Source organism: Elaeis guineensis, chromosome 7 (genome assembly GCF_000442705.2).
Source record: "Elaeis guineensis isolate ETL-2024a chromosome 7, EG11, whole genome shotgun sequence".
NCBI classification, from domain to species: domain Eukaryota; kingdom Viridiplantae; phylum Streptophyta; class Magnoliopsida; order Arecales; family Arecaceae; genus Elaeis; species Elaeis guineensis.
This window is the reverse complement of record NC_025999.2, coordinates 75,285,907-75,299,005: the sequence shown is the minus strand read 5'-3', so window position 1 is coordinate 75,299,005 and position 13,099 is coordinate 75,285,907. Positions and strand designations below refer to the sequence as shown.

At 39.8% G+C, this 13,099-nt stretch overlaps 2 protein-coding genes across 2 annotated transcripts; one reads left to right on the top strand and one right to left on the bottom strand.

Annotated features, from left to right (window-relative positions):
* The first annotated feature begins 1,071 nt into the window (after positions 1-1,071).
* Positions 1,072-3,594, top strand: LOC105048957 (tyrosine N-monooxygenase-like). The gene is given in 6 exon segments (XM_073260980.1): positions 1,072-1,275; positions 1,327-2,007; positions 2,945-3,158; positions 3,161-3,261; positions 3,263-3,326; positions 3,329-3,594. Coding segments are annotated over 6 exon segments (1,479 nt in total). The 3' UTR covers positions 3,544-3,594.
* A 412-nt stretch (positions 3,595-4,006) lies between these two features.
* On the bottom strand, positions 4,007-12,742 carry LOC140859457 (probable inactive purple acid phosphatase 27). Its single transcript, XM_073261325.1, is given in 13 exon segments — positions 4,007-4,423; positions 5,345-5,654; positions 6,599-6,724; positions 6,830-7,035; positions 7,202-7,334; positions 7,421-7,502; positions 7,896-7,961; positions 7,964-8,024; positions 10,193-10,285; positions 11,246-11,368; positions 11,456-11,528; positions 11,668-11,759; positions 12,404-12,742. Coding segments are annotated over 13 exon segments (1,875 nt in total). The 5' UTR covers positions 12,608-12,742; the 3' UTR covers positions 4,007-4,117.
* Between the last annotated feature and the right edge of the window lie 357 nt (positions 12,743-13,099).

Below are 13,099 nucleotides of genomic sequence, written 5' to 3'. Positions count from 1 at the left end.
CACTCACCATACATGGGAGCTCTCGCTTCATCCTTGCAATGTTTTCTCTCCACTGTTCCAAAGATTCCGGCTAACTTAGGCATCGGAGGGTACTGCCAGAACACCCTCGGTGAATGTGGACTTTTTTAGTAGATAATCTTCGATGTTGCAGATCTCGACTAGAGTCTAGCTCCAGCCATATCAGCATCCTATCGGAGCCTTGTGGCAACACCTCCTAGCATTGCCCATCCTAAATCTAAGAAAATTTTTCCCTCATCAGGTCCAATCGGGCTAGTGCAATAGATGGATCTACATAAAACATACTAGAAAAAGATTTTCAAAATTTTTATTTAGAAATAGTACTGTGGCAACTATGGAGATGCATGGGTGTCTAAGATTCGCATTAATCAAACATTGTATACTTTATTTCATTCCTTGTTCTATCCTTTTACTTTTTCATGCCAAAGTCTCAAAAAGCCTTTCACGGTGCTCCTACAACGTATACTCAAAACGATCTATTGCAGGTGCAACTTGGTGTTCACCCTCCTCAACTTAGTCTTGACTGCATCCAATCCGTCCGTCGTTGCTATTAGGGTGGCAATTAGGTTGAGTCAGATCATAAATGGGTCGGATCAATGCGGATCGGATCAATAAATCGTCAATCCAAATCTGATCTGTTTATTAAATGGATCAAAAATTTAAACATGAATCCGACCTGTTATTAAACAGGTAACTCGATCCGATCTCTTTAACCCATTTATTAAATAGATTAATTAAGTTAAACATGTTAATAGATTAAACAGATTAAACAGGTTAAACAATTGGGTTAAATGGATAAGAAACAGGTTAAATATGTTTTAACATGTTAAACAGATCTTAATGAATTAAACAGGTCGGATTAAATAAGTCAGAAATAGATTAAATAGATTAAATAGGTTAAATGAGTTATCTGACTCAACTTGATCTAAATAATAAATATATTAGATATTTAAAATTTAAATTCAATTTAATTATTAATAAATTAAATGAATGAATCTGTTTACGACTCAAATTCATTTAGCCTAAATCTAAACATGTTTACGTGGATTGAACATGGATCGCTCTGGTCGCTATACTCCATATCCTCGTCTTTCTCTTCATCGCCTCCTTTTCATTCTTCCCTTTACGCCTCGTGCTTGGAACCAGGCCGCATCTCCCAAAGGGTGGCGCCTTCCTCCTGGCTCGGCGCCTTGGTCGATCGTCGGCTGCCTTCCCACGATCCTCCGCCACAAGCCCCCCTTCCGATGGATCCTGGATGTCGCAGAAGGCAAGACATCATCTGCGTCTGGCTTGGTGGTGTGCATGTAGTTGTCGTCGACTCCCCCACCCCCCCATCTCAGCCTCCAGTTCCTCAGGAAGCACGACGCGACTTTGGCATCCCGGCCCCTCACCGTGTCCTCCTGGTGCTTGAGCCGGGGGTTCGTCTCCGTCGGCGTTGCTCCGTGGGGCGAGCGATGGAAGAAGATGAGGAGAGTGGTAGCATCCGAGCTCGTCAGTCCCTCGAGGCTCCGCTGGCAATCAAATGCGCGTGATGAGGAGGCCGATCACGTCGTTAAGTACGTATACAACCTACGCAACGCGGGTTTGGCTGCAGTAGACATCAGAGCCGCGGCACGGTACTACAGTGGCAATGTTGTCAGAAGGACGGTTTTTGGAGTCAGGCACTTTGGGGAGGGTAGAGAATATGGAGATGGTATTCTTGGTGTTGTCGGTGATCTTAATTTGCCGTTGTATGCACCGGATTTTATGCCATCATTGAGGTGGCTGGACGTGGGCGGGCATGAGAAGTTGATGAAGAAGGCTATGAGTCTGATATGTAAGTTTCATGATCCTATAGTCAAGGAGAGATGGAGAGGTGGAGAGGTGGAGGGGTGGAAAGGAGACACAGGTCGGAGGGAAGTGAAGGACCTTCCTGATGTTCTGATCACATTGGAGGATAATGAAGAGCATCCTTGGTTGACAGCGGAGGAGATCAAGGCTCAAATCTCGGTAAGATGCTAAACAACCATAACCTCCCGTACTCCCCTGGCTTTCGGTTCGGTCAGCTCACAGTGCTGTTGGTCAGGGGTCCAACAGTTTTTGTTTTGCTTTTGCGTTGCTTTTCAACATAAAATAACTGATTGCTAACAAATTCTGCCATGCAGCTAATTTAGAACTGAAATCAAACGATTCGGATATCAATATATTTATATTTATATTTATTTTATTTAATAAATATAAATATAAATATAAATATTATTAAAATATAAAAATTTATATTTATATTTATTTTAAACGAATATGAATATAATTTGAATATTGAAAAAATAGATATAATTATTGATATAACTTAAATAATTAAATTTTATAACTATAGATGATAAATCAAGATAATAATATTTTTATATGATTATATATTTTTTTATAAAAAATTAATAAGTACTATATAAAATTATATAAGATTACAAGTATATTCAGATATTCGAATATAGATCGGATATTTATCTATCCATATCTATATCTATTTTTTTTTATTGGTTATAAGTATGGATACAGATATTAGTTAGATCCTTAATTTTCTATCAATATTAGATATTATCATACCATTCTTAGCCCTAAGCTAATTTTAGAATTGGCTGGGCCATAATTACTTCTAGTTTATGTGTAAAAGCTTTGATACTAAAAATAAATCATGTAAAATTCATGCAATAATACTGATCGCTAACAAATTCTGTCATGTGCCTGACTTTACTCTTAAGTATATCATAATTACTTCTGGTTTATCTGTTAGGAATTTGGTACTAAAAATAAATCAGGTAAAAATCAAGCACACTCGTCGTTCTGGTCATTTAATGCATTTCTGCGGGGCCTGTTTCGGCCTGATTTGTAACTGTAAAATCTCAATTCTATTTGTTTTTGGATGCAGCGTCACTAATCGTCACACAAGTTGTTGTTTGCATCTGTAGACAACCCGTCCAACGTTGCTGAATGGGGTCTGGCCGAGCTTCTGAACCAACCCAAGCTCCTTCGAAAAGCCATGAACGAGTTGGGCCGGGTGGTCGGCAAGGATCGGCTGGTCCAAGAGCCTGACATCCCACGACTACCTTACATCAAGGCATGTGTTCGTGAAGTCCTCCGGCTCCACCCGGTTTCACCCTTCAACCTCCCCATGAGCCAATCGAAGACACCACCGTCGCCGGCTACTTCATCCCCAAAGGAAGCCGACTTCTGCTGAGCCGGATTGGCCTTGGCCGGAACCCTAAGGGTTTGGAACGACCCGCTCAGATTCGACCCAGACCGGCATATGACGGATGGGCCGCTCGAGACGGACCCCGGTTCATCTCGTTCAGTACAGGACGTCGGTCTTGCATGGGGGCGCCGCCAGGGAGCGCGATGACTGTTATGCTATTGGCTAGGCTTCTCCAGGCTTTTGATTGGAGTCTGGCACCACCAGAAGAGTCCAACATTGACCTCTTGGAGGAGAAGGATAGTCTCTTGATGGCGAAACCTCTGAGAGTGTATGCTAAGCCACTGGAAAAGCTTTAAGAAGATGATTTTGTTACTAGAAGAGTTGATTTTGGGTCCATCTTCGGTCATAAAATCAATGGAATCCAAAGGAATTAACTATTTTCTTGGATATAAAATCATTTTGTTGGCAGTAATTTCTCAGCTTTCATACACGAAACTAATTTAACAAATTAAATTTTGAATTTGAATTCAGCTTTCCATGTTGACATTGATATGTGCAAAATTTTTATTTCTTTCTGAGTTTATCTTTATTCCCAACTATTTTGGACATATTTTTCCTTAGATGATTTCAATTGCTCTTTGAGATCAGTGTGAATAACGGAGTAGAGTTTGATCCCCTTCAATTATTTTGGCGTGGAATGTGGACGGGAGAGAGGTTGAGAAAATGATGGATAAATATTTGCAAGTTGAAAATTCCTTTCTGTCCAGCATACATACTTAAGCTAAGCTATGAGACCCTTCACATACATTGATTTTTCTTTTTTGTTTTAAAAAAAAAAGTTACGTAAAATGTGAAGGAGCAAAAGACATCATCGACACTACATGCATGCCTTTATTAGAAAATATCTATCAGACATCTATCGGTCATCCACTACGAGGCCAATGTTTTTGGGGAGCAACTATCGTGCACGCAGGCGAGGACATCCTTATAGTCTCTTGAGATGGTGAAGAAATCATGCACTTTACCATCACTGCTCCTCTTATATTCAAAAAGAAGTGACGAATGATTGAAAGCAGTCAGTTTAACAAACCCATAGTCGTGGTCTCGGTAAAGACTCCAGTTCGGCACAATGTTGGCAAACTCTGACAAATGGCTGCCACCACCACCAACAACAACATGGATGGTTCCATTCACCGTGCCTGAGTAATGTGATTTTTCTTTATTTACGCACTGGTTCTGTCAAGAGAAGTTGAGATGGTGAGAGAAATGTCACACTATAAAAATATAAGGCAATTAACATATATTATGCACAGGAAATGAAAATGAATGAGGTGTAATAGTAGTGCAAATAGGAGAAAAACAAATTGGATATGAATATTAACCTTCCAATCTAGAGAAAAGGAACACATAATATTCCTGCCATCTCCATTTTTGCATTAGCTAGTGCTTAAACAGAACTTCGTAGTGCATATAATAATATTCTGATATTCTTAGTTTTTGTTCTTCCTCTTACACCTCTTGAAAGTCTCAAATAGACGCTCCAAACTGTGAATTCTTGTAACATTGAAGTTGCACTTATTTAGAAAGGAGAATACTCCATAATACTGCCTTATTTTCAGAATGCTGGAGTACAGTTTGGAAACAAATCACATTGTCCTTCAATAATGTCACCACATATTAATTTAGTATCTTAAGTGGCATGCAGATACCAAGTAAATAAACAATGTCAGGAATACATTTTGATACATGATGTTAGAATATGGAAGAACCTGAAGTGATGGAGGATCTAGCCTTCATAGGAATTAATGGTAGAGAAAACTAACAGACTTAAATATTGTAAGGTTAACACTTATATCCAAATATTAATAGCTTTGACTTTTAAAAATGAATGGTATGACATACTTCTGTTTACATGTTCAGTTACCATGTTCATTGTGGTTTCAAACTAGATTTTACATTTTATCATGCAACTGATCAGAATAATGTCCGACACCCAGATGAAAATCCAATAAATAATTACAAAGTTGTCCACCCATATGCCCTTAAAATAACAATAGTTCTGCATATCAGTGCTTGTGGTTTAGCTGTGAGTTAGAAACACTAATGATTTATGCTTGAAGAAAATGCAAAAAAGTCTGTCATTTAATATCTTCCTACCTGGTAGATTGGACAGGTCCTCTCATAGTTGTGAACATGCCCATAGAATGCAATGTCCACTTTATATTTCTGCCAGAGCTTTTGAAGGCTCTCCCTTCCCATGGGCTCTTCAAATGAGCCCTCCGCAGCATAAAAAGAGCCAGATGAATAACCGAGCACACGATGAGCAGCAAATATCAACCATGGCTGCTTCTGCCTATCTACCGAGGCCAGGCAGTGTTCGATAAATTCATACTGCTCTGAGCCTTCCCTCCAATCATGCTCAGTGTCTGCTATGCAGAAGCGGAACATGCCATAGTCTGTAGAATACCTGAAATGAACTGCCAGTCACACTTTGATTTGTACGAGGCCTTTTTAATCTAAATTGATTGTTGTCATTGTGCTTTAGGTGGGTGATTCAATCCGCAATAAGGGGTCATTCTGTCTTTTAATCAATTCTCTTTTTAAACGAACTTCCTGCTTACATTTCCATCAGGCAAAAAAAAAGAACCTGCTTACAGAGTATAGAACATGAAATAAAAATCTAAAACACATGGAGCAAAGTCTTGAAAAATAATTACAAGATGATATGCTATACTTTGTCAGCATAGCATTATCAGAAAACAATAGTTCTCTTAATGATAATCCTACATCAATTGGTAGAGAATTTAACATAGACTCTTAAATCTTCCTTTGTTTTTCTTTCTCTTTTTGGTTCCGAGTGAAGAAGATGTAGAATCTTAAGGCCTGTTTGGATATTCCTATAGAATTACTTAAAAATCAGGCCTGCTGGCACATCTAGCTCGCACCTTCTAAGTGCCTCCCCAAATCCCAGTCTAAATCCCAGCCCTTGGGCTGCAGGAAGAGAAAAGACCCATAGAGGTGTATTTTTTATTCCCACAGTATCTGGGCTGAAGGTGATTGGTTGATTGAGAGATGCTTAAATGGGCAGCCGAATCCACGAATCCAGCAAGAAATCTAGCACAATCCTAATGGCTTACCTAAAGAGGTCCTTAGAGGTGATCCCTATTCTTTATTCATCCCTCCATGCTCCATCTACAAATTTCTAAAATGACTAAAAATGGTCATAGGAGGCCACCGAACTGGAGACAAAAACGATAGCTGGAATGAGAATAAAAGACAAGAATAGTACTTCGAAAATAGAACGGACCAAGGTAAAGGGAGCCGTAGGTTAATTTCATTTTTGAAAGAGTTCGATGATAGATGTAGAAATCCTTCTGATAAAGGTGGGAAGGGGGAAGGCTTTCATCTTACCAAAACTTGGCTCTGTTCTCAGCTGGCACAAAGAACATGGTTTCAGCCAATACACCACATTCCCCTCCTGAATCATCAGTGTCATAGAAGGATCCTGTCCCATGCCAGTCTCGTTCATGATTGCCACTGCAAGCAAAATAAAATTCTCATTGGATATCCTCATCAGGACAAACACCCAACTTGTTGTGATCAACTTCATAGTTTTAAACATCATCTCAGGGACTAACAAACCTTGCAATCATATACGGCACCCTTGAAGCAATTGGCTCAACTTGTGATGTAAATTGATCCCATTGGGATATATATCCATTAGCGTATACAATATCTCCTATATGGAAAACAATGTCAATGTTGTCCAAATCTTTAACAATTGTATCTGTAGTATTCAGTGAACCAGGCTGATAGTTGCTATATTCGTTAGACCCATCCCGTTCTGCCTGTCATTAAAACTAATCGGGATGTAAAAATAGTTTGCCAAAATGATTGAAACCGAACAGGTCAAAAAAATCTACCTTGATCTGATCTATAATCATGCTATGAATAGCTATAACTATCAATAGTTCCTGAAATTTCTTTTAGACCAGAAAAGATAAAGAATTGCACCTTTCCCATGTCACCAAAAATTATGACTTGCTGTACTGAATTTTGTCCTGGATAAGGAGATGCTTGGAAAGAATAAGACTTGCTCCAAACATATGATCCATTAAATAACTGATGACCAAGCTTGTACGTGTACCTGAATCATCGTCACGGTGCTAAGAAATATGTTTGACAAATATCAACCTCAAATGTCGCAAGATAATTAGTTTTCAAGTTTTATACTCTGCATTTGGCCATAAGTCCTTCAAGAAACTTGTGTGTATAAAACCCGGATCTCTCCATCCGACAGTACGTGCTGGTGCACCTGCAAATGATAATAAAACCAATTTTACCACACAGTTATCATGGTAAACACTTGTCCCACACTAGTGCAGAATATTTTCCATGGATATGGGAGAACAATACCTCCCTCTTTATTAGTTTAAAGCATTTAATTATCAAAAAGTTCTTAGGTGAGATTGCTATCATAATAGAATTAATGAAAATTGGTTCTGGTGTATGAAACTTAGAGGAATCTATGACTGTAAAATCTTGCCAAACTTATTTTGCTGAGGATGTCAAGATTTTTCATGCAGCATGAGTTACTGGGGTCAAAATAATCATCCCATCTGTAACAAATATTCAATCAAGCATTTCCACTCTTCAAGGTATATGACATCAAACTGCTAATTAACAATAAAGGATCAAAACTTCATACCACACATGCTTCTGTGGTTGAATGTCAGGGTCCCAGCTGGCGATCGCATTAAAGGTCCCCCCTTTGGTCCCATTCAACAAAAGGAAGTGCCTCATTTATGTCATATCCACTTGTCCATGTAACGGTCATCTGTAGAGAAACCCATGAAACCATCTCTAAAAATGCTGAATTTACAAAAACTGTAGGCCTATTCGAAGTAGTATGTTGGTGGACAAAATTATCAGAAAACTTTTCCATCATTACAAAGTCTATTACTAATTTATGGATTAATTAATCAGATGGACTCCGAATCAAACTAATAGCACCCACCAAATGATAATAGTTTGTAAGCATGTCAGAATAATTCCAAGACTTCCCAAGTAGAATCCTTCTCATGCTTAGTTCTGAGTACTTTAACCTTAGCTATCAATATGGAGGCAGCAGATAAGAACTCTGCTCAACTTGGTCTCGGTATGATGCAGAACTAAGCATATGTGGGATTTTTCTGACATACAAGAGGCAATGCTAAGGTTGCATTTGGTAGCTGGCAATCTATCCAGCTTGCCGACAATTTAAAGTGGACCCACCAGATTGCTGCATTTGGTATGCTTTTTGGGTGGAAATGCAAATTACCTTGGTAAGCTACATTGCCTCCCACAAGGCAATTTAGATAGTTTTGGAGAGAGGTGGCTATCCAGATTATCACTTCTTTGGCAATGTTGTAATAAAAATTCTGAACGAAATTATCTTTTAAAAAAATCACACAAAATCCATTGCCCAACCCTCCCCTCCCCCCACTCGTGGATCCTCCGTGCATGCCCCCCACCTACGGCTCCTCCACCTCCCCCTACAACTCACGGCTCCTCCGCCCTCATACCCCACCACCCCACTATGGCTCCTCTACGCTCATTCCCACCAACCCCACGGCTCCTCATTGCGTGTCCGACCCCACTCCCCCCCACATCCTCGGAATCCACAGCTCCTCGTCCCCCACCAAACCCCCGCGACTCCTTCGCCCTCATCCCCCACCACCCCCCGGCTCTTCCACGCTTGTCCCTACCAGCCCCACAGCTCCTCTGCGTGTGCTTGCCCTCCCCCCTCCCCCAATGTCTCCTCCTCGCTTGTCCCCACCACCCCCTTGTGGCTCCTCCGTGCACGCCCACCCCCTCCCCCCCTCCGGTGCCCGCAGTTCCCTACACCCTCCGGCCTGTCGCTTCTCCGTGCCACCACCACACCCACACTACTCCCAATGCTTCTCACCATTGAGAAAGAAGAGCACCAAGGCAAAATTACTGAAGGTATTTTGAAAATTTGATTTTATATTATTGATAATCTGATTGCATACCAAACATGTCAATCAAGATTTTCAGTAATTTTACTACAATATAACTTACGTCTACCAAACATAGTAATTAACATTACTGGCAATTTAATGATGGAAATCTATCTTGAAGGTAATCCACATTACCTTCCATGTTTGCCTGGCGATGCACCAAATGCAACCTAAGAGATATCTTAGAACTTGTGAAGGCAATCATGTTCAACAAGCAGTTAATTGTTCAAAGAAGCAACAAGCTTCTTGACTGGTGCAACATATTTTCAAACATTAAGACTTTAAATACTAATAACAGCAAATGTTACTATAGGCTGATAAACAGCAAAGTATTTACTGAGCATTTGACAGATTCCATCAAGATAATGACCCATATCAGTCCCTATTTCTCTTCATTATTTACAATTGGAGACAGGATATAAGATTGCGATATTTGCAGGCCCACGAACAGCTCTTGTTCTATTGAGTCCACACACTGTCAAACTGGGAACCGAAGAATCATATCTACTTTCCTATTTTTTATGGTGATCTGCTCTAGTTCAGCTGAGTCAGATGCATCCTATTATGAACTAGTTTGTTATTCTAAGTGAGTGCACACACTGACAAACTGGGAACTGGACTATCATATCTACTTTCTTATTTTTTGTGGTGATTTGCCTGGTTCAGCTGAGTCAGGTGCATCTTATTATGGACTGGTTTGTTATTCCAAGCATTCCTGTTTGCACATCAAATATTGGTTCTTTTCTCTTTTTCCTTGGGTCAGCTTATGTAACACAATATCTAAGTCTGCACTTCCATTCTTTTGAAGCCATTAGTAGGTGCTACACGTGACATATAGCAAGACATACAAAGAATAAAACTACAATCAACTGCTATAAAAGATTCTCTTTAACATGTAATAGTCCAGCAAAAGACAAAAAGAAATTAGATAGTAAATGTAACAAGGAAGACTAATCAAAGGCTTAACCAAACTTGATCAGCTTACCTCATTCCAAGATTTTCCTTGTGCAAGTCGTGGATAAACAGGAGCCTTTGGATTTGCAAAGGAAATTGCATTTGAAACTGCAATGAGTTTGGGCTGCAAATTTAGTTCCCATTTAGTCATATACTAGTGGCGACAACAGTAATCACGGGGTTGGGATATGAACTAAATTTCACAGGCAAAAGTCAATATTTCAGCAGAAGTACAGGAAAAACTCATCAAAATGTCGCAGATTTTAAATAGTTGGTCAGAGAAGTGGACTTTTGAGACTATTGAAAACATATCAAACAATAGGCAAAGAAAATTCAGGAGATAAAACTCAGATTAATCAAAATAACACACCAAGAACTATGGTATGTATGACTCAAATGACACGAGGCTTTCTTTTCAGCATACTACAGCACTGCAGCAATTTATGACATGCATTCATAAAAGTAAACTGTCTATATTTTTAATTAAAAGTCATAGTTATTTTTTATTTGATTCTGTAAACTAAAAAATATGCCCTGCTATCATCGTAGGTTCCTCCTTCCCAAAACATTTCGAAAGCAACTGACAGTCTCTCAGAAAATATCATTTTAGAATATAATTCTTTATTTTTAAACATCCATGTCTTTCTTAAGGATGCGGAATTTAATTTTTAAATTACCAAAATTTGTGTTGCTTTGTCTCTGTTGCTCCCTTTTCAAGGTGTCTTTGGAAGCAAATCCAACAAATCTAATTCTGAAACTCCAATTTATTAGTTAATGCGACAAAATGTTGTCAAAAGTAAAAAACTCCAAAAATGGTATTACTTAAGACAAATTTGAAATTAATTTTAGGAATAATTAAATCATATGAAATCATCAAATGATGGAGAATTTCGTAAACAGGGCAACACCTCCAACTAGTAATACTAGCCTATTAGGAGCACAAGAAACAATTAAATCACCAGAAAGAAAAAGATGAAAACTATTTGAGTTCGAAAGGAAGAATATAAGAATGAAAGTTTACATCTCCAGGCATAAAAAATGTATGTTGTATATAGGGAAGGATAACATATGTAAAACATCTCACATTAGCAAGGCCACCACTAAATAATGCAAAAGCAAAGTCTGCCCGCTGATTGATCAACCGAAACCTCAAAGTTCCCTCCCCGGTCTTCATGTAACTTGGATTTGAATAATTGGCAAATTGATACTGAAACATCATCACCAATGCAAGCATTAGCAACTCCAAAACATACAAATAAATGTCAAGATTTGTTTCACTAGTAGCTTGATACACCTTTATTGGAGCTGAGCATATCAATGGATCTTCCTCTTTCTTATTTCCACTCTCGGCGGGACAAGAAGATGCACTGAGAAATAGGAGAAACCAATGTACAAACATTCTTATTTACTCATAAGATAAAAATAGTTATCACATTTTCCATAATGATTGCTAGATTAATTCCAAACCTATTTAATCTGAAAGGATGATAGATATTAGTGAATTACTTGAATTTTGCAGGAGAGAACACTCCAATCCAATCATCAGGAGTTGGATTGGGACATCGAAGCTCCACTTTTATCCATTCAGTATCCTCTCCCTGCATTTCCCATTTGGAAGCCAAGCCAATGAATCCAACCAAAATTCATATAAAATAGGCAAGAGAAAGAACTAAGAACTTCAGGAATTTTTTTTTAAAAAAAAAAGAAAAAATCTGTCAAAAAGTTTTCATGTAACAGTTTACATACAAAGCAAGCATGATTCTAGCATAGTTATTTTATATATTTACAATCCCAAAGCAGAATTAAACTAAGACCAAAAGAAACTAATAAAGTAGTCAACCGCTGCAAAAGTTCCCGGATGACTCGTGCAACTAAGTGCCGCTAATTTTTAGGTCACGCACGGGACAAGGTTCCAACTTCAAACCCTGCCAGCTCATGGAAATCGGCATTTACGTCCGCACCGGTGACTTTTTTGGTGACACATATCATTTCTTTTCCGAACCCTTCCACGTCGGCATGAACAGGGGAATCGTCGGAAACATAAAACCGCCGTCCACCCATGGATTCCCCCACCCTACGGGAAACGCTTGCCGGAAAGAGAAACGATGGCGATCGTGACGGACGATCACAAAATGGACGGTCCGGTTGCATCCCGTTCTCACGGAGGACCACCCAACGACCATCATGCTTACCTTGCGCCGCCGGAACAAGTTACTGACGCAGGAGGTTTTAAGGCCCATACCTGGAGACCCAGAAGCGCCGGCGACGCCCTCACGTACGCTGCCTCATCCATTGCCAGGGACGCCCGGTGGATCGCGATCTTCGACAACGGCTGGACTCCGGAGACGTGCCGGCTGCCGACTCCGCCGCCGGCCGCAGCGTAGCCGACGAGGACCGGCGACAAGACCAAGAAGAAAAGCAAAAGCCGACGCAGGATGGACTTCATCCTCCCGCCGATCCCTTCCCAAACCCAAACCCTTGAACGAATAATTTTAGTAGTTTTTATAGAGAGGAAAAATGAAATCCCTTGGGATCGACTAGAGAAGCCAAGAAAGATCCGGAGGCAGGAGGAATATTATTTTTTTTTATTCCGAGTTCAAGTTGGAGGGTCTCTAAGAAATATAATGACACAAGGGGTAATTAATAAATAAATTAATATAAAAATTTAGGTTTTCTGTTTTTTTATTATTTTCAAAAAAATTTTAACGGTGGGATGGGGGAGGGAGCATTTTATTGATCTGTACTCGCGGCGAAACCTACGTCTTGGACAGCCGAAGACGGCAGCGCGAAAGGCTCTGGCGGGATGGGAGACGTTGAAAGTGGGATGAGCATGGTCACCGCACACGAGGTCAGAAAGACGGTTGGGGTGGACCCATCTCCAGCCTTTTATGGTTAGCCGTTTATAAGATATGCATATGTATTGAGGATGGCGGGCACG